This window comes from Labrus bergylta, chromosome 5 (genome assembly GCF_963930695.1).
Source record: "Labrus bergylta chromosome 5, fLabBer1.1, whole genome shotgun sequence".
Taxonomy (NCBI): Eukaryota; Metazoa; Chordata; class Actinopteri; order Labriformes; family Labridae; genus Labrus; species Labrus bergylta.
The window spans coordinates 32,466,917-32,488,129 of record NC_089199.1 but is presented as its reverse complement, the minus strand read 5'-3'; the positions used below and the strand labels follow the sequence as shown (position 1 = coordinate 32,488,129).

Below are 21,213 nucleotides of genomic sequence, written 5' to 3'. Positions count from 1 at the left end.
GGTGAAGTTGATCATCTGTCCCTCTAACATCTCATGTCTTTTACCTTCCAGGTGCTATCTTAAAGGTCAGGTCAGAGGAAAACATCCCAGGTGAGTTATGTTATGATGACGTCACTCCCTGGAGGGTCTGTAACTCATCACTTACATTCACCAACACGATATTTAACAGTAATTAAAAATGTTTACCAAATCAAATTTGATAAGAATTTCATTTTTCTCTGATAACCACAAAGTGTTTTTAATCTGCTCTGACCCCTCAGGGTTGATACCTGATACTTGGTCCTCTGTGCCTAAATTAATGTAGCATGTAAGTCCACGTATCATAAATGATGAATTGATAGTTTAATGAGACTTAATGATGTATGAGCACCTGTTACTGCAGCTCAACACACCTCATCACAAACTGCTGACGCACACATCAACAGTTTTGATAATCAACATTTCCCCAGAACAGTTTTAACTAATCAGAAAATTCTGATGTTTGTGACGGGAGGCTTTACGTCCAAACAGACTGAAACCTAGCATCACTTTGCTCCTCACAATGATCAGACTAACATCAAGTTTGAAGCATTTTCCAAATGCCTGCAGAGACCGTTAAGCAGTTCAATGTTATGTGAACAGAGAGGTGTGAGTTTAACTTGTGTTGTTATATTTGTCCTGCTGTGATTCCACTTCAGTCACTTACTGTTTACTCTGTGTTCACAGGAGCAGCCCCAGAGCCTTATGTTAGTACACTTAATCAAACGAAGGATGGGGTGGTGCTGCAGTGTTTAGTCAGAGGAGCTTCTCCTCGACCTAAAGTGGAGTGGAGGGACAGTTCTGGAAACATCCTTCATGCTAAAGAAGCACAGGTCACAGAAAGAGGAGGCAGCTACGACATCATCCTCCAAACCACTGTGACCAAGACCGGACGTTTCCGATGTTTATCGACACAGGACGAGATCAACCATCAAATCTATGCTGAGACCTACGTTCCTCTGGGTGGTAAGAATCTTTCTGTTGATGCTTTAATATGAAAACAGTGTGCTCTTCTGTCCTCATGTAAAGTAAATGTTCAGTATTACTGTGACTCTAAGACGCCATTTAATAAATAAATATAAAGAGAACAAAAGAAGAACGAGAGAGACTCCAGAACTCTCATGGTATCTAAAACAGGAAGTAATATTTAAACCATAACAAACTAACTTTGAGTTATTCCTTTTAAAAAGGCTAACCTCACAAAAAGGAGTTATTCACTTCACCTTGTTGTAAGCTTCTTTACCTCACACTAACTAGTAACTGTGTGGAGGTCGTTCCTCATGTACGGAGGCTGTAGTCCTCTAAGCGGGCGGCCCGGGTTCGATTCCGACCTGTGGTTGCTTTCCGGCATGTCGTTCCCCACTCATCATCTCTGTTTCCCACTCTGTCCCCGTCCTGTCCAATAAAGAGAGCAGATCGAACACTCGAATCTATCCTTAAAACACTGATGGATTTTATTTGATATAAAATATTGCTAACATGATAATTAATGATATTAATAATAATAATTAATGATATTAATAATAATAATTAATGATATTAATGATAATAATTAATGATATTAATGATAATAATTTATGATATTAATAATAATAATTTATGATATTAATGATAATAATAATTAATGATATTAATGATAATAATTTATGATATTAATAATAATAATTTATGATAATAATAATAGTAATTTATGATATTAATGATAATCATTAATGATATTAATGATAATAATTTATAATATTAATAAAAAAGAGAAAGGTCCACACTCTGGTCAGCTCCTTCTTCTTCAGGAGACAGTCTGCTTCCTGGAGTGTCTGTCGCCCTCTAGTGGTTGATGTATTCATTGTCTCTGTTTTGTTAGTTCAACAGTTTGCTGATTGCCTCACTTGAATCTCGATGTCCTCCCTAAACCCTGAACCTTTACGGACTTTATTTACGTCACCTGGAAAGTGATTGAGAGCACGAGGCTGTGAGGGCTCTAAATGGTTTAATACCAACCGGACAGCACTTTGCGACTTCTCTGTAACCATGACAACACGACATCATGTGGCATTAGTATTTTTATTTTACGTTTATTGACTTAACTCATTATGAAAAGTTCTTCTTAATATAAATGTAAATGTCTTTGTTGTGGGATAAATAAGTTTATCTTGTATAATTCACTTCACTCAGCTTTCCCTCATTCACAGTGATGTCGAGCTCACAGCATTAAACTGGGGACACAAATAAAAGCGAGTAAAAAAGAAAAACAAATCAGTTTAAACAAAGAACAACTTGATGCACAATGGTCCGTTACTGTGGTCTTAAAGGCTGCATATGAGGGCAGAGCCTTCATTTTAAAAATGTGTTGGATGACATTCCAGGAATCAGGAGCAGCGAATGAAAAAGCTCGGGGAACCTTCAGTACCAGCCAATCACTGCAACGAGTGAAAAACATTCCAACAATGCAGCATGTGCTCTCTGTCTCTCTGGTTGTTGTTAACAGATGTGCAGTAGAGTTCTGAATCTGCTTTAGTTTTTTATATATTCTTTTCCTGTAGACTTTAAATAGAGCGTGGTTTCACCTTCCTGCTTTTTATCCGTCTCTACCTTTTTCTCGTTCTATGGCGTTTGTTTACTTTTCAATTTCCATTCTTGTGGGCTTCCCCGGGGGAAAAAACAGGAAAAATGTTAATTCTGCATCTCTACATTAAAAGTGTTCACAACACAAAGACGACTTCTTAAAGACGTTTGAGCTTGTTGTTGAAATGATCACCTCACACTAACCACCAGGTTTAACTGAGCAGCTGATGGAACAAACTGAAGAAACTATTTAGTTCAGAAAACAAAAGAAATGACCAGAGCGAAGAGGAGGTCAGAAATAATTCAAAAAGAATCTAAATGAAGTGAGGAAGATTATTTACTGAATAGTTTATGACTAAAAATACATTCAGGTGTTAATTCTAACTCTTCATGATGTGTTTCTGTGTGTAGGTCATCATATCTGGTCTCTGTGTGAACATCATGAACTCTTTTTATCTTCAAACTAAAACATTCCTGCAGACATGAATCTAAAAGAGCAAAACTAAACAACACCTGCTGCTCCTTCACACAGGATCAGGAGCTCACTTTAATGTTTCACACCTTCAACTCAAACTTATTTACTTGACAGTTTTTACTGCAGCTGGTCCTGCTGGATTCATCTCCATGGTTACCGTGTTGCTGCTCTCTGATTGGACGCTGCTGCAGATGTTACCTGCTCACCAAAGAGCTCCTGACTGAGAGCTGCACTCAGACGTGACTTCAGACTGAATCAGTGCTCTGAAACGAGTCAGTCGTTAGTTATGATGGAGGAAAGATTTCACACACAAACACACACACACATTCAGAAACACACACACACATTTGTAAGGAGCGGCGTGCCGTCACAGGAATCGGAGACGTTTCAGTGAGTGAGAAGAGACGACGTGTTAATAATGTGAAACATGTCCGAGCTGAATCTACTGAGGCCGACATGATCATTAAAACAGAGTATAACTAGGAGCCTCCTTTAGCTCCAAACACATGCACTGATCGTCCCTTTAATCATTTGATCCATGGAGGTCACTAAAGGCCTTAAAGGGACAGTACACAGTTTGACCGTGTGCTCGTTTGACCTTCTTATGACCACACGGCGTGTTACCTGCAGGAGATGAAAACATACTCGAGCAGCTTCACTAAAAGTCCCACCTTCAAGAAAAACACAGAAACCTGAGTGTCCGCTGTGTTTGTCAATATTTACACCTCTCCATCAGACCGCCTTTTCCTCGGGGACTACTTTCTTTAAAAGCGCACAGCGTCCGTGTTCCTCCACGTGCAGCTCGCCGTATCAGATCAGCGTCACAGAAGAGACGAGGAACACGATGGAACACGATTCAACACGACAGGAAAGACATCAACTCTACCTCCAGCGACTTTCTAAAGTTCAGTTTGTGTCCACTTTGTTTGAAATGTGTCGATGTGATCGTATGTTTGTGACTGAGGTCAGAGCTCCAGGTGATGTCACACCTGATGATGTCATACTGAGGCTGCTGGGTAAAGAGGATTAACTCATCCATTCAGACACATTCACACGCCGCCGACGAAGCAGAGGGAGCAACTTGAGGTTAAGCGTCTCGCCCGAGGACACATGGGACATGTGGCTGCAGGAGCTGGGGATCGAACCCCCGACCTTCCAGTTGAGAGACGACCGACTCGCCCACTGACCCACAGCCGCCCCCGATGTAGACATATAACTAACATTAGAAATAAGAGTAAATGATATTAGTAGTATTCAGATGTTTTTATATCAATAGAAGCAGAAAAACCAACAAGAATCACATCACATATGTTCCACTTTAGAGCCGTATGAGATGAAAAGAGCGCTTACATCTCCATGGACGCTCACACATTCTCACTGTCCAATCATGAAGGGCTACATGACCTTTAACCTCAACTTAGAGACGGCTCACTCGTCGTCCTGAACGGCTTCTGATCAACGGAGACACAACCCACGTCTGCTGGGAGGGAGTGATTGACAGCTGTTTTGGCCTACAGCCATTCCCAGGAGGCGGGACTTAGCATGTGACAGGCTGAGATAAACTAAGGCGTGTACAGTAGAGGAATATAAAAGAAGAGAAGTGGAGATACATGAAGGGATGTGAAATCTTCTTTCCATGAACCTTTGTTTCCTCCGTGTCCACAGGAGCAGCTTCAGAGCCGCACGTCATTGGTTCTCCTGCCGTCGTTCTTTTGCAACGACGCCCTCGTTTTAATCCACCCAGACACGGCTTCTTGGAGGGGGGGGGGGGGGGGGGGGGGCTGTGACTCCTCTTCAACATGGTAGTACGACTTCTGGTGCGTTCCATTTACCTCTCAAGTCGAATGTCCGAGCTAGGATTGACGTCACACCCGAGTTGAGCGCGTTCCCATGACCAGTTTGAAAACCAGTTTGACCAGCAACATGGACGCCTCCAGCAGTTCTTTAGTTTGATAACAACACACTACGTGATAGTTTGTGTCTGAACGTCACATGACCACATGTCCACAGAGAGAACTTCCACGATACCATCGGTGTGATTGATTTCATTACATCAGTTTCAGCTTAAACGTTACTGTAGATGCACGCAGCAGCCATGTTGGATTTTAGCTCGGGCTACTGAGGTCGCTCCGAGTTTCCAGAGTTGGAGTTCTGACTTCAGGGCCGTCCTTCCTCCTCCAGGTGGTGGCAGGGCGTACGGTTGGACAGGGAGGGGTTCCCTCCAAAAGAGACAGAAATACTGCTGAAGGAAACATGGCAGTCCCGTATTTGTGAACTCAGAGCTGAGAACAACAAACCCAGAGGGAGTTTAAATTCACTCTCTTATTATGAAGTCTTTACTCCACAATACTAAATGTTTATTTCATGTCATGTTAATATTCACAATGTCTTTTAAATATATTGCTTGTCTTCTTCTTTGTGATACTTTACTTATCTACCTCCACATGCTTTAATCTGAAACATCTATTCTGCAGCTTTCTGATGAAATCTTTTGTTTCTATTGTCTCCACAGGCGCTGCTTCCAAGCCGTCTGTCACCATACTCGACCAATCAAAGGACTGGTCTCTGCTGCAGTGTGAAGTTTATGGAGCTTCTCCTCGACCTAAAGTGGAGTGGAGGGACAGTTCTGGAAACATCCTTCATGCTAAAGAAGCACAGGTCACAGAAAGAGGAGGCAGCTACGACATCATCCTCCAAACCACTGTGACCAAGACCGACCACTACAGCTGTGTGGTCACACAGGACCAGATCAAACACCACACTGAGGCAGAGACCTACGTTCACATCAACGGTGAGATCTTTTCATAGTTTCAACTCTAAAGCTGATCTGATGAGACAGGAGGAAGTTTATTCAGAATGTTTCAGAGTTTTAATCCCACGTTTCCTGAGACTCCTCGCTCTAAATATCCTGAATCTACATTTAAGGCTTCAAACAGAAACTGAAGGTTGTGTTTAAAGGTCACATATTCTCCTCCTAATAAAGATGAACTACAGAGTAACGTTAGTTTGTCCTGATGATGATGAACGGCAGGAGACCACCAGTCTGAAAAGATGTTTCATTATTTATTCATAATTCAGCATTTTATATTTATGTGAGGGCTGTCCAACCAGCAACATTTTGAATCTCCATTAATCGCTACATTTCAAAAGTTAGTGGTGATTAAAGACATTTTGAATCCCGTGTGTAACCCTAACTCTAACCCTATGCAGTAACATGTTCAACCTGTAATATCATGTATGTGGGAGAAACAAACAAGCAGCTGAAATACAGATTGAGACGACAAATCTACCAAAGAAACAAAGGCAAAGAAAATCCGGCCGTTTACATGCACTTCAGAAGACGTGGAGCAGACCATCTGAAAACAGAAGGCATCAAAAGCAACACAAACTGGTCCAGAAGTCAACGCCTCAGAATGGAAACCACGTTCATCAAATGATTGAAAAGAAAGAAACCAAACGGCCCAAATGAAAAACTTTGATTCAGGCCGCCATCTCCTGCTCAGAAGACGGAAGGACAGTTGTTTGGTTTCTCTGCTTTTAACTGCAGCCAACAAGGAAAACGGGGAAATACCGCCACCTGCTGGTGCACCAACAACAACACGGTTTCCCCCTACCTGCTTTTATCCACGGTGCAATGCTGCCACCTGGTGTCGGAAAGGTGGAAGGACAGTGAGAGGGATTGTTTCACATCTATGGAGTTTTAGATCAAACAAAAACTAGTTTGAAATGTTTTCATCTTGTTTTAATGAATGGATGACTTTGTGCATGTTGTTTTGTGTGTCTTTTCCTTTCCTTTATTTATTGACAGCATGATCTTAGCACTTTATTTAAAGCTTGATCAGGACACACAGAGTATTGCGTCTATATCGGCCTTTGCAGGTCGTCAAAGAAAAGAGTGCAGCGAGGGACTAAAGACGGGAGTGAAGCTGTGACGTCGTTATGAATGACTTCCAGATCCAAGATGCTTTAGTCATTTATTCTACAAAACACAAGAAACTACAACTGCAGTTACCGGGTGGTAAAATCAACTTGTGATGGCAGTGCAGTGTAGTGTGGCGCTCAACAGAAATGTTCTGCTCCCACGCTCAGCCCCTCTCTCCATCTGAGACTAAACCAGGTGAACAGGTGAGTGCGGCTCATATAATCACTGACATCACCACGACATGTCCCACCTGTAACAAGAAGTAAACAATAAACAAAGCAGTAAACAAACCATGAAACCAAACACACCATCAACTTCCATTCATGGCTCCGACACAGAGGATCCAGAAAGCCTCCAGCCTCCACAACAACTCCATCGTCACGCTCCAGGAGAAACCTCACAGCACAGGATACAACAGCATCAGCGTCTGTAACGTATCCACCTCCCACTCACCTGTATATATCAGAGTCAGCAAACCAGCTCCACCAATCAGGACGTTTGTCACCACAGGGAGGACACATAGAGCACTTGTTTTATTGATTTATTACTACCCCATGAACACTTTGAACACTAAGCTGCATGTGATTTAACGCTGTCCTCTTTTACCGTGTGAACTTTGATGATTTAACGACATTCATGAATTAATTTATTTCTTGTTGTACTCACCTGTTAGAGAAACTTACCTGCATCATTTCATTCTTTTCTTTGCTCTCACAGGGGAGGAGGGTCAGGGTCTCCACCTCACCTGTACACAAAGAAACAACAACTTCCCACTTACCTGAACCCTAATCCTAACCATCCATCTCCACATCGTCCTCTTCCCTGCTTTTTATTCTTAAGCTCACCCACAATCCTAAAGCTAACCGTGAACCCAGCAGCCTCCCTAAACCTGACCGCTTCCTTCTCTTCAACACAACCAAATGAATCTGTTTACTTTGAATCTACCATGACATCTTTTAATGTTCTTCTCTTTTACACTTTTAGCTCTTTTTAGGCTTTTATGATCTGCTTTCTCTCCCGCCTACTTAGAGGGGATTTCAAGAGGAGGACCCCCTCCTACCAATTAAAGAAATACTGACCAGGGCCTGTGCCATCTTTGGACCACAAGCTGCTCAGACCTAAGTCCCTTAACCTATATACAAACTGATAGGCTTTTATTTTGAAGGTTTGCCATGTCTTAAGCTGAGAGTGCTTTCCTTGCTGTGTGCTTTTATTTTGAAATACAATAAGGAGCTTCCTGTAGATGGAAGATAAGGACATGAAGTTAAGCACAGAAACAGGAAGTGGTTAGAGATCCCAAACTGAGGTCAAACAGCTCAAAGGAACGGTAACAAAGGTCAATGTGTGATGTCATGAGGTCAATGTGTGATGTCATGAGGTCAGTGTGTGATGTCATCAGGTCAATGTGTGATGTCATCAGGTGGATATTACTGTGTGAGAGTTTGTTAAAGTGAAATGAGACGTTCAAAGATGCAGCAGTGTTCTTCTTGTCCATCAGTGAGACTACAGGGAGACACTGAGGACCACTATCTACGGAGAGCCTGAAGGGACAAACAGGAGATTAATGTGATTAACTGGTTAACGCTGACAGCTCGTATTTATTTGTTTTATTTCATTACTTTGTGAAAATACGCTCAGTATAATATTTGTTATCACTGATTTTCACGACGTTGTTTGACAGCAATGATGTCATCATCGGGGGCGGAGTCATGTCTGAAATGTTTTATTATCCTGCTGAATGAGAGCAACTTTATTTAAGGTTTATTTTTGTGCTTTTATTGTGAAAGGACAGAGCATAGAGTCAGAAATCAGAGAGAGAGAGAGAGAGGGGAATGACAGGAAAGGAGCCTCAGGTTGGATTTGAACCCAGGCCGCCCGCTTGGAGGACTACAACCTCCGTACATGAGGGGCGTTCAAACTAACCACTAGGCCACCGGCGCCCCAAACGAGAGCACTTCAGAGTCCACTCCAGAGAATATGTGAACATCAGACTGAAGTTCCTGAAGCTGCAGACAGAAGAGGAAGAATCAGGGAGTCTGCTGGAAAACATGAGAAAGAAGTGAAGTTAGTTTTGAATGTTTCCGTCAGTCTTCTTCACGTTGAACACAAACCCAGGATCAGATCTGAAACCAGCTTCAGTGTCCTCGTTCTGAGGATCCAAGTGAAAAGACGTCTCAGGACGATTCAGGGACTGAAGTCAGAAGAAAGCAGCCACGTTTATTTTCCACAGGGGAAAGAAATGTGGTTCTAATATCTGTGAGTTATTGTCCCACATGTTGAAGTAGCTGCTGCGTTTAGTGAGAGACGAAGGAAACAAACATGAAGGAGGAAACTTCAAACATGTACAAACTGTTTCATTATTGATGTTTGTTTTCATTTCTTCACTCTAAACTGACGGGAGACTAAAAAGTGGGACCAAACTTGAAGTGTGAATCAGTTCAATGATGGTTCCTGGTCATCATTTGATCCCTTACAGACACATGTGGACTTTAAAGTGCAGTTTGTATGAACGATGTAAACATGTTGTTCATCACGTCACAGAGAGAGTCCTGGATGATCAACATGTTGGAGTGAACGTCGTCTTTACACGCTCTTTCTTCACTGCAGCAGAGTGTTGCTGGATCACAAACTGAACTCAGTTTAAACCAGATTTCAGTTTGAACTTGAAGAGAAACTTTACATGAAAACATCAGAGACATGTTGACATGTTTTAATCTGAAACCAGGAGGTCAAAAAAGTCTTCAGCTCCACATTTACTTTAAGAACCAGTGTGTGTTTCGCTGTTTGTCCACTAGAGGGCGCTGTCAGCTTGATCTGCACCTTGTTTAAAGGTCATCTCGCTGCATACAGTCACAGTGTTTAACTGATCACACCTGAAGTTTCATTTCAAACTGTTTTTAGTGTTTATTTAAAGATTGTTGATCCTTTAATGAGCTAAAGTCCCAGTTTCAGTCGTCTCTGAGAACATGAGAGGTTTAAAAACTCTCCGTAAATGATCCTTAAAGTATAAAAACAGCTCTTTAAAAAACGCTGAGACGAGTTAAACTCCTTTATTCAAAAGTCCTGCAGGTCAAAGTGTCAGGTGAATAAACTTCAAGTAGTTTAAAGCATCATGAAACTCTAAACTGTGACGCAGTAAACAGTGGTGAGATGAAGTCCAGATGTGATGTGTGTAAAGATCCAGATGTTGACGAGCAGGAGGTGAAGATGGTCCTTTGGGTGCTCAGAGTGTGCTCACATGTAAACAGTGTGAAGTGGATTCAAAGTTTGTCGGTGCTGATGAGCAGCTCGTCTCAGAAACAGGACGAAGCTCCAACATCAGCCTCCTCACTGCTGAGAGCCAAAAACCAAAAGGAGGCTGAGAGCCGAGCAGGAGGAGACTGAGCATCAGAGCAGAGCTGACGTCACACTGCTCACACACACACACACACACACAGACACACACACACACACACACACACACACACACACACACACACACACACACACACACACACACACACACACCTGCTGTTCTCTGTGTGTCCAATGTGACGTCCAGTCTGATCTGAGTGTGATATGAAACTACACTCTGAGTGATACACAAACTTTTTGTTTCTGTTTCAGATTTCTCTGCTGGATGGATTATTTCTACTGCTGTTGCTGCTGTCGTCATCACTCTTATTGTTGTTGTCATCGTCCAAGCTGTGCTCTTTGCCACAGGTCGCATCAGTTGTCGTAAAGGTAAGTTAAAGAACATAAAGTCTACCTGTGTGTCTCTCTTTAAGAGTCTTGTCAGTATCTCCTCAGTCTCCAGTCTGTTTTTCACTCTCTCAGTCAGATCAGTCAGTCGTGATTTTCTTGAACATCATTTCGTTTTTTCTTCCTGCAGACGAGGAGAAAGGTGAACCCATAAAAGACCGCACTGAATCCGACCTTCTAGCTGAATGAAGTCAGGTAGACTCACGTCGTGTTCCTTCAAACCTCTGACTCTGGAACTCCAAAGTTATTGAAGCTAATCTGCCTTAATCCCAACATGAAGATGATTTCATCTGTTTGACCATCATGATGTCATACTTGAAAACAGCTGAGTGAGGGATCAAATCCAACCAGGTGTTTGTTCTCACATTTTAATGAACGCCGTGGAGATCGGGCTTTTTCCAATCAGAGCCCGTCGACTTTGGAACGACCTGAGGAGCATGTTCATGACCAAGGGGCAACCTCCGGTCTCGAAAAATGAAGCCTATGCGGAAGTACAAAAAACTGCAGTTCCTCGAGGTTCCGCTTGAGGCTGGCTGCAGAAGCGCCGGAAGTGCCATAAGCCCACAGCCAAAAAAGCCCGTTTTTACCACAGGAATCAACATGTTTACAGCCTGGTTCAAAAAACGAGATATATCTGAGAAGTTGACGGCCCCTTCTCCTCACACTGTGGGGGGGGGGATTTTTTTATAACTCATCGGATTTTATTCTATTAAGGAAAACGACTATGCCCATATTTGGTTGTGTCAGATTTGATTGACAGCTGTGCGCGCTGCATCTGTCTGTGAGGTCAGCTGGTCAGGAGGCTAACAGCTTGATCCTCTGATTTCTCCTCTTTCTTACTTCGTTTGGAGAGTTTGTTTAACACATATCTGACAACATACATGGCTTGCTGTGCGGTTAACAGACCATCCAAGAAGTTGATGCTTCAGTTTTCTTCGGTAAGTGATAAAGTAGTGTTATATTTACTGCTTACTCATGTGTTTATATTTACGGACCTAGCTTGTTTAGCGTTAGCTTGTAAACCAGTCGGCTATCTGTATAGCCCATTATTTACATTATTTACATTATTTACATTATTTACGGTCAATGGTTTAGAAATGTTTGTTGTTAAGATGTTGTTGTTGAAAATAATGAGTTTGTGTGATGTTAGAAGCTAAAGGTTTATCTCGGTGGTTATCTGACGTTATGATGAATGTTATACTCCATGTAAATGTGGACATTAAAAAAACAAACTTTGTGTAGTAATTATCCGTCAGTAACATAAACTCAACTGAACCTAATGTGCTGTGTAGGTTATAGAGGATGACATTAATGTTACATGGTTGATGTAGTGTCTTAAGGTTTGAGCAAACTGTTAACAAATAAAAAAAACTTCACTTTGTAAGAGCATCTGTAACCATTAAGAACTATATTAATAACCATATTAATTTTCACTGAACTCATACACAGAATATAGCTGTAGAAATATAAAATATAAATAACATATGAAATGAAAATAAGATTTAAAGCACATAGATATAAAGTATAAGAAATAGTTTGAAGAATACAGCCATGTACTGAGCTCATGTTAATAATAAATGAGTTACTGTATGTTCTGTACTAAAGCACAGAGAGTTGGGACCTGTTAATGATTTAAATAATTCAGATTATATTTGTTTCATGTTAAGATGAAGTACTATCCACAATAAACTGCTTAATTTTTCCTCACAAAATCTGAGACAATTTGATGTGGAATATCATTGTGTGTGTGAGTGAGAGAGCTGAAAACAGCACGATTACAATAATGTTTATCTTCTTAACTTTGAATAGATGTTGATTACCTAAATACTGTACCTTTGTTTTCTGGGTAGTACACTGTTGAATTTATAAATGTGCTCTTACACACAGATGAATACAGAAAAATAGATGAGAACAAAAAAAATGATTTAATGAATAACTGATTTTTTCTCTCTTTCTTTGCCATCCTGACGACCCCTCACTAAAAGTCCATGTTCTCCTGGATCCATGTCACATGCTCAAGCTTCTTCTGAATGACTTTTCAACAGTTGAAGTTCTGCTGAGAGAAGATGGCCAGCAGATAAGACAGCAGTACATGAAGGAGCTCCACAGGCTTCAGGAGGAAGAGGAGGGTTTGCACCTTGGAAGACTGTATTCATGCTGTTCAAATAAAACTAGATCTCCTCCAAACAACTTGCAATCAAACTATTTTCTTCCCATTTTAAAACCCTTTGTCCAGTTTAGATGGGAGAAGTTGATATTATGTGATATTGATCAGGGAAGACTACATTTCTAAATCATTTTTAACTGTGTTTTTATTCACCAGATATTGATCTTATTTACTCTCCATGTATCTTGATTTAAGAATGGGGCTGTGTTTAAGGGCATATTTTTGCAATGACTCTGTTCCATCCCACTTTCAGAAATGAACTACATTAGTATTTATCAAAAGAATAAGAAGTTGTGTAAAAGTAGACTTCCTTCCCTAAGCTATTGAGTTGAGCATTAATCTGAAATGTATACTCATAAGTAGACATAAAGGAGTGCATTTATATAGAAATATTTATTTAATCTGAAAAACAACATTAAAAAAAGTCTGTTTTTACAGCAGAGATGAACATGTTTACAGCTTGGTACAAAACAAACAAATAGGTGTGATTAGCTCATGTCTCGATGGACACACTGTACGGGGGGGTGAATGTTTTGATGAAGGATAAGAGTTATTCACAATAAGGCGTGTAGCTGACCAGCTTGACAGGCGGGCGCGGTGTAACGGTTTGTCAAAAGGCTTAAAACCCGTCTCAGCTCTCAGCCTGTGGGTGACATCACTCAGGCCATCCGGGGGAGACCTCCCTCACAGCGAGCTGTTGAAGAGAAGCAACCGAAGTCCACCCTAGAAGAACCAACAAATGCAGATGTTGTTGAGGCTCAGGTTTCTTCCTCTGTCTCTGCAGCTCTCTGGGCACCAATAATCCACACTGTGTCTATAGGAGAAATACAAAGGTGTTCAATTAATGCCTCAGACAAGACAAAATGTACAGTTAACTACATGTGACAGCTCAGGCTGTTTTTTTGTTATGAGCCACATCTGCAGGAATAATATTGAACAAGGTAGCTGCAACTCATCATAATAGATGCCAGTCTTAAACATTATTTTTTCTAATACTTAAAGTTTTTGTTGTGAAGCTGACACTGTTCACAGACTCCATGACTTAACGGGGTTCAATAGAAAACAAATGTCTTATAATAAATACTAAATAATTATTTTTCAATTGTCATGTTCACCTCATCGATGTTGACATCAGTGAATATAAGACACAGACATTCCTCTTTTTGTCAGAACAGTAACATGAACTGTGTGCTTTGTAATATTGATTTCTTCTGGATGTCTCATATTTATTTACAGTCTATGGATAAAACTTTGTTAATGTATTTCTCTGCTAACACTGACAAAGTCTAACTTCTCTAACAAATAACTCATAAACATAATTGTATATTTAAAAAAGTGTAGTTTTAAGACTTTAATTAAATATTTGTGTTGAATATAATTCGTTTTAACTGTGTTGTAGAAAAGTTAAATGTTAACTTACTGTTTGTAGAGTTTTCTCAGGACGAGCAGGAATAGTTGATGATAGCAGCCTAGCTGTTAGCTATGCTGTCAAGTGGACTGCTAACGTCGAGCTGAATGGGCGGAGCTAAGTCCCGCCGGTCCCGCCTTACTGCTGTAGCTAGGTTGATCCGAAGTTAGGTTGAGACTGCAAATCCAATATGGATGCGGCCGTCGATTGGACTCATTTTCTGCCTATGTCACAGACGGGTCAGGGTTCGTCCAGTAATATTTACAGTCTATGTTCATGACACATCCTTACACCTCTAACGTTTACTCTGCTTTAAATACACTGCAGCTTTAATGCATGATCATTTCATTAATATCATCTGTGAATGGAATCCAGGGTTTAAAACATAAAGGTCTCCCTGTGAACATCCCAGAGAGCCTCTGACTGAGGATTTAAAGAAACACTTTAAAAAACAGGATTGATGTGAGAAAGTGTGAAATAGAAGTCCCTGTTTGTGTTTGCTCTCCTGTTGATCCAGTGTGTGAATGAAGAAATGAGAGATTCTGTTGCTGCTACACTGAGATATAATGAGACTTTAAGATGTGGGACGAGGATGTATCTCTTGTTTAGACTTTATAAAGCCGAGTGTGTCAGGTAGAGACAAACACAGAGCTGAAGTATGCTCCTAAACGTTTCTTTATGCTGCTGATGAATGACGCTCTGATGGTTACAACGTGATATCAGGCTGTGCTTCATCATTCACATCCACCTGCTGGAATAAAACATGATCAATGTTACACTGTGTGTTGGGACTGCTTCTTATGGAGCAGGATTTTTAGGATCAATTAGTGAGTTCACATCATGACTTTGTTGTTTTCTTATTTTTTAATATCAGGATTCATCGTTTTATGTCTGGTTTGAATTTTTAAATTCTAAATTCAGACTTCAGATCTGTTTCCACATGTGGCACTTCTCCTCCTGTAAGTGTTTGATGTCTGAAGAGAAGAAATCAAGAATATTTATATGAAATAAAAACATTATAAACTGTAAACATGATGAGATAAACATCAATCTAAGTACATGAAGAAAACAATCAGACATTAGATAGCCTTTACATTCTTTTAACATCAGGACGTTTCACCAAATATATTCTTGTAATATTTAAAAACAATTGTTTGTCTCCAGAAGATGATGAGGGCCCGACATGAGAGAGAAGATTCTATTCTTGACATTTTGACTTTTTTTAAGGAGCCTCTGAAGTCTCCAGAAGTGAAAACTTTTATTCTGTGTGCAAAACACAATCATCTTTTTCTCTGTTATTTTTTAACCTTTTTGTCATTATTGATATGACAGCTGAAGAGAGACAACATGAAGCAAAGGTCAGAGGTCAGTGTCAGATAATGTTCAAAGTGCTTGCACATAGTGCTGGGCGATATATCGTGAAGCTCGATTCGATCGATATTTAATTAATGCTTGATATGGAAAAGGGAACATCGATTTTATTTTTTAAACTACTTCAAAGTTTTCTTTGCTCACTCTTGCTCGCGAGATTTCGTTGCTCCGCGAGATTTCCGCAGCAGCGCTTGTTGCTCGGAGACGAAAGGGCGGAGGAGACTCCACTCCTGCTGCTGAGGAGCCTCGCTCTTATAAGCGACCAACACGGAGGAGAAAGAGAAAGATGAGAGCGAGGCCCAATTACTAAAATAAAAGGTTCATAACGGAGGACTGGGACAAAACATGATCATGTGACATACATTACAGTTTTGTAGCTAAAATATGCAAAATATATTTAAAAAATAATAATAAAAATCCTAAACAGGAAAAGGGTAGCACAACAAAGTATGTTTTGATGTTGTCTTACATTTTGTTTTTATTCTAAATGATATGATATGTGACCAGTACTTAGAAAAACCCATGTCCGGGAGCAGATCTCGTCACACTATAATACTTTAAAAAGTCCAAAAAGTAATATAAAATTTAACTTTATCATTATTAGGTGTAAATAGTATAGTATTTATTACACAAGCATTAAAAAAAACAATTTTGAATTTTCTTTAATGTACTTTCTGGTCCAATGAACATGTGTCCGGAGTTTTTGTCAACACCGTCAGACTTTTTTTAAATTGGGAAAGAAATCAGGATAATTTAGGGCAACTATATCTCAAAGGACCCCTTTCCCTCCTCCCTGGTCTTCCTTATGCCATGAGAAAATTTTAGCTCTGGTAAGTCTTTAATAATACTTTGTATTTCATATCTATTTACTAATGTGCATGTGTCACAACCATAGCGTCTCAACTCCAAAATGACTAAAAGTCAACATCTGTGTAAAGTTTTCTGCAATATAGCCTTAATTTATATAGATTCACTGGGTCATGACCAACAGATGTTAAAAACAAGATGGCTCCTGTGAGAATCATGTGTGATATATGGAGAAATGTGCAACACCATCAGACGTCAACACCATCAAAATGTTTGTCTGATGGTGTTGACGCAGTCTCTGATGGTGTTGACTAATGCCATTTTAGTGTCCAATTTAAGCATTTTAATGTAGTTAAAACCAATAATATCACCTATGCATTTTATTGCTATTGTAGTTTCATGTGTCAAATTCAAACTAGTTTTGATGTACAGCAGCCTACTTGAATGTGTTTAACTGAATTTCATTGAAGTTGCCTCTCAACCTGATATGTAATAAAGTGTTGCATGTGTTTCCATAATAAAGAACTGATTGCAGAATGGTATGCATTTCAGGCTAGAATGGCTAGACAGAAGTTGTCAGTGGAGGAGCAAAAGAGAAGAAACAGAGAGTATCAAAAGAGAAGGAGAGAAAAACTTAATAGCCAGCCTGAGCTGAAGGAGGAGTTCCTGACAAAGGAGAGGGAAAGATGGAGAAACAGGGTTGATAAGGGCAAAATTAAAAAGATCAATGATTTAGAAAAGAGAGCAAAGAGGCGAAAGAGAAAGTATTGGAAACAGGCACAGAAAGAATCAAGAGAACGAAAGAAAAGAGCAGAGGAAAGGCAGCAAGATTTAGATACTCCACCAGAGAGTCCTTTAGACATCAGCGTTGAGGAGCAGACGAGCAACAGGCAACTGTATGCTGGTTTGAGGGAGAGAGCTAAAACCAGAAAAAGACATTCCAGAGAGATTAAAGCATTGACAGACAAACATGATAAATTGGCAAAAGAATCTGACAAGCTGAGAAAACGACTTAAACGCATAAAGCACACTCAGGAAGGCACAACTCATAAGAATGCTCAAGACTCGCCTCGGACCCAGACTGAAAAGATGATTGAAGGGAGCAGACTCAGAAATCCTTGAATAAAAAGGTCATTGCTCTTCCACCATGCAATGACTGCAGAGCTGAGAAGAAATGCTCCTCAAAAAAGAAGCAAGCTTGCATCACAGCATCCACAGCTGGCGTTGTCTGGCAGAATTCTCAAGAAATATCGACTGATGCACCGGGTTCATGAATTTGGCTTGACATATAAAACACTGAGAGAAAAGTTACTGAACCAAAGGAAGCCTTCATTCCTTAAGACTATCTCCCATAATGTCCTTCAACTTGTCACCAGTGATAACTTCAATACATATGACAATCTCCTTGTGCAACCCTTGAAATCTATCCCCGGAACAAGGAAGATCCATCAAGTTCAAGTTCACAGCAACTGGAATAGGCCCCAGTGATATCCAGAGTGAAGATTGGCTTGTTGTCATGTATGACCAGTACTGGTGGCTGGCTAAAGCCTTAGCAGTTGACCCAGAGCATCATGATGTTCAAGTTGAATTTTTTCATCCTCATGGGCCAAATGTCCGTTTCCAGCAAAAACAAGGACGACCGGATATCTGCTTTGTGCCATTTCCAGATATTATGGTTAAGCTGAGTGAGCCATCTTCCCCAGTTCGTATAAGCAGCACCAGGGAAGTATATCACATATCTCCTGAGGTCATGGATTTCATTGAAGGGGAACACCTGAATCATCTCTTACCTGGTGTTTAAACTCAACTTCAAAGAGATGCTCACATTGAATACATGCAATGATTTAGAATTAGTTTGTCAGTGAGATCTGTTTTTTAAAAGAATACAAGGCAGTTTTTCAGTTCCAGTTACTTTTTTCAATTTTTGAGCCCTTTTTCAAGAAAAGAATAATAACGTCACATTTTCTTCATTTATTCCAGTATTAGAGTTTTGTGAGAGTTCAGAAGACATTTTGAATTAGATTTTTCCAGTTCATGATCATTTTATCGTTCTGCAAATTTAATTTGTCAACTCCATCAATGCCTTGTCAACTCCGTTAATGGCTTGTCAACTCCGTCATATAGTCTTTATGAAGTATTTCTTTAAAAAGTACATCTGTTTTATTCCATGAAGGACATTTGTTCAGAGACTTACATATTTCTAATGTTCATGTGTATTCTTTATGCTTCAAAATGTTACTGTTAAGTCTGAAGGTTAAAGACAAATCTATGATTGAAATCTAATTTCATTTATGAAATTTCAATGATATTCATTAAACACTGACTTCTCTGACTTAAAATGGTAAAATGGTTTTAAAACCATCAGATCCCGACAAAAGCCGAGTTTAAATCAGAATTCAAAGAATAGAAATCACCTGAAGAGTGGAGAGTGACAGCAGGACGAAAACAGAGAAAAGTTTGATCCACAGTGACAGACAGCTGGAGGAGCTGGAACACGTTAAAGTTAAAGACTAGATCCTGCTAAAGATAAAAGTTATTCACAAACATGTTAGCCCTTAAGAGAGCTCCTAAAGTAAAGATGTAAGGATGAAGAGTTTCTCACAGAGAACAAAGAAGGAGAGATTCCAGCTCTATCACAGCCTCATATTAATATCACATTAAGTAGACTCTTACAGTTAGCAGCATGGTGAATAAACATGAGCACATAAATATAAGAAAAATACACAATATGTTTATAATTAGAGCTCAATTCATTAAATAAAAGTTGTAATTGACTTTTGCATCAGAATGGTTCAAGAGTAAATTGGTGACTGTTATTTTTAGAATCTAAAGTAATGTTCCTGGATCAGTGATCTTTTTTTTATACAGTGGAGATTCAGTTTTATAGACTACATTTATAAACTTTAATACGATAAATATGGAGTCATATCGAATATCGACATTAGGCAAAAAGATATTGTGATATCAAATTTAGGCTATATCGCCCAGCACTAGTGGTAATGTGTTCCAGAGTTCACCGCCTTTGATTGAGAAAGCTGATTGTTTCCATTCACAGTGCTTCTTGTTACCCTGTTGCCGTCCTGTCTTTGAACATATCTGGAGAGGTATTTTGTATACACTGAAAATGGGTCTTTGTGATCTGCAGAAACAGGAAATAGTCTGTATTTAAATATTGGATGAGTATCAAACAAGAGGAGTGAGGAGCTCCAATCTGGATTCCAATATATTTTCTGTGACCAGGATGCTTTTAAAGACAGGTTCAGTGCCTTAAGATTCATTCATTTAACTCCTCCTTCATCTAAAATATTGTATAAATATTTCCACTTGATCTTTTCTGGTTTATTATTCCGTATAAAGTTAAAGACTATTTCATCATATGTTTTAAAAAAGCTCTCCAGGTGATGAAAGTGACATTAACAAATAAATAAACTGAGAGGTACATAATGAATTAACGAGGGTGACTTTACCAAATAAAGATCATAATGTTGACTTCCACTTGAAGCTTATTTCCTAAATTAATTTTGACCAGTTCGAGTACATCGATTGGTCCATCTGACCGTGTCAGTGATGGATTACAAGATCATTTAAAAGTAGATCTATGTAAAGAGCCTAATGGGAAAATAATATATTTATCATAATTATCATAGTTTTCTTGAAGTGATAAAAAGAAAATGGTGTCATCTGCATATAGTGAGATCTTTGATTCTGATGTTGTTCTTAATTCTTATAGCTAATGTTTCTATAACTAATCTTTGGTTAAGCCAAATATGAGGTTAATAAACAATTTATTAAGATACGTGGATTAGTTTGTCAGAGATCGTCTGAAACATAACGGTAGTGACGTCAAAATCATCTGAGCGTGGTGTAGTTAGCTTTAGCATAACGTTAGCTTTTTACTTCTGTCGGCTGCATTAACTCTTCAAACATCATAAAAATGGCGTTCATCTGTGAAGATCATCCTGCTGAACAAAAACGCCTACGCTTCAGAAACGTGTGTTTGACACAGAGATTCTTTCTTTCAATGATCCAAAAGCTGATGCAAAAATCCCATAGGTGAATTCTCGTTAGACGCCATGACGATGCTACTTTCTGGTTGGCCTACAAAAATACATCATTGGGTTTGTTCTCTGTTGGGAACCTCCTGACCGATGAATAATCCCTGCTGTGCTCCCTGAAACAGGCTGAGCTAAGCATATCAACAGCTCAGCTCTTGGACATGCTGTGCAGGTTGGTGGCAGCATTACTAAATTATACTCTGTGGTAAATATTAATATTATAGAGAAAGGTTAATATAAAGGATATAAAGTGTGTGTGTGTGTGTGAATATGAGAATATATATTTATAAATAATTTATAAATATAAATTAATCAACAAAGATGCATGTTTGTAAGGAAATCATTAATTTAACAGGTTTCCTTCCTAATAATATATTTTTTAACGCAATGACGTCACAGTGAAGGACATTACAACGTGCGACCGTTGACGTTATTTGGTCGTCAGTTGTTAATATTGTTAATATTTACAGTCTGTGGTTGTTCGTTGTCAGTTTGTCGGTTAAGATTTTATAAACCGGGATTAGATTGATTAAATATGCGGGACGACATTTAAATGCTTTAATCTGAAAGTTTCTTGTATATAAATGAGTAAAACTTTAAATGAATTCAGTAAAACTTGATAAATTCTTGCTCTGAACGGAAGGTGACGGACGACGGTGAAGATAAAAGCTAAAAGCTAACTCCGGT

At 39.4% G+C, this 21,213-nt stretch overlaps 1 protein-coding gene across 7 annotated transcripts in view; it reads left to right on the top strand.

The window, feature by feature from the left end:
• Nucleotides 1–15,069, top strand: part of LOC110003756 (V-set domain containing T-cell activation inhibitor 1) — a 195,282-nt gene extending 180,213 nt beyond the window's left edge. For 3 of the 7 annotated variants that reach the window (XR_010666458.1, XR_010666465.1, XR_010666462.1), the window contains 4 exons: nucleotides 5,568–5,846; nucleotides 10,584–10,700; nucleotides 10,849–11,656; nucleotides 12,704–15,069. Coding sequence is in view for 1 of the 7 variants with exons in the window: in XM_065955430.1 (XP_065811502.1) it covers nucleotides 5,568–5,846; nucleotides 10,584–10,700; nucleotides 10,849–10,907 (455 nt within the window). In the remaining 6 variants the exon portion in view is untranslated. Of the gene's footprint in view, nucleotides 1–51; nucleotides 91–705; nucleotides 985–5,567; nucleotides 5,847–10,583; nucleotides 10,701–10,848 lie in introns of all 7 variants that reach the window. The other 4 variants (XR_010666463.1, XR_010666461.1, XR_010666464.1 and 1 more) reach the window with 3 other exon arrangements.
• Nucleotides 15,070–21,213: the final 6,144 nt, after the last annotated feature.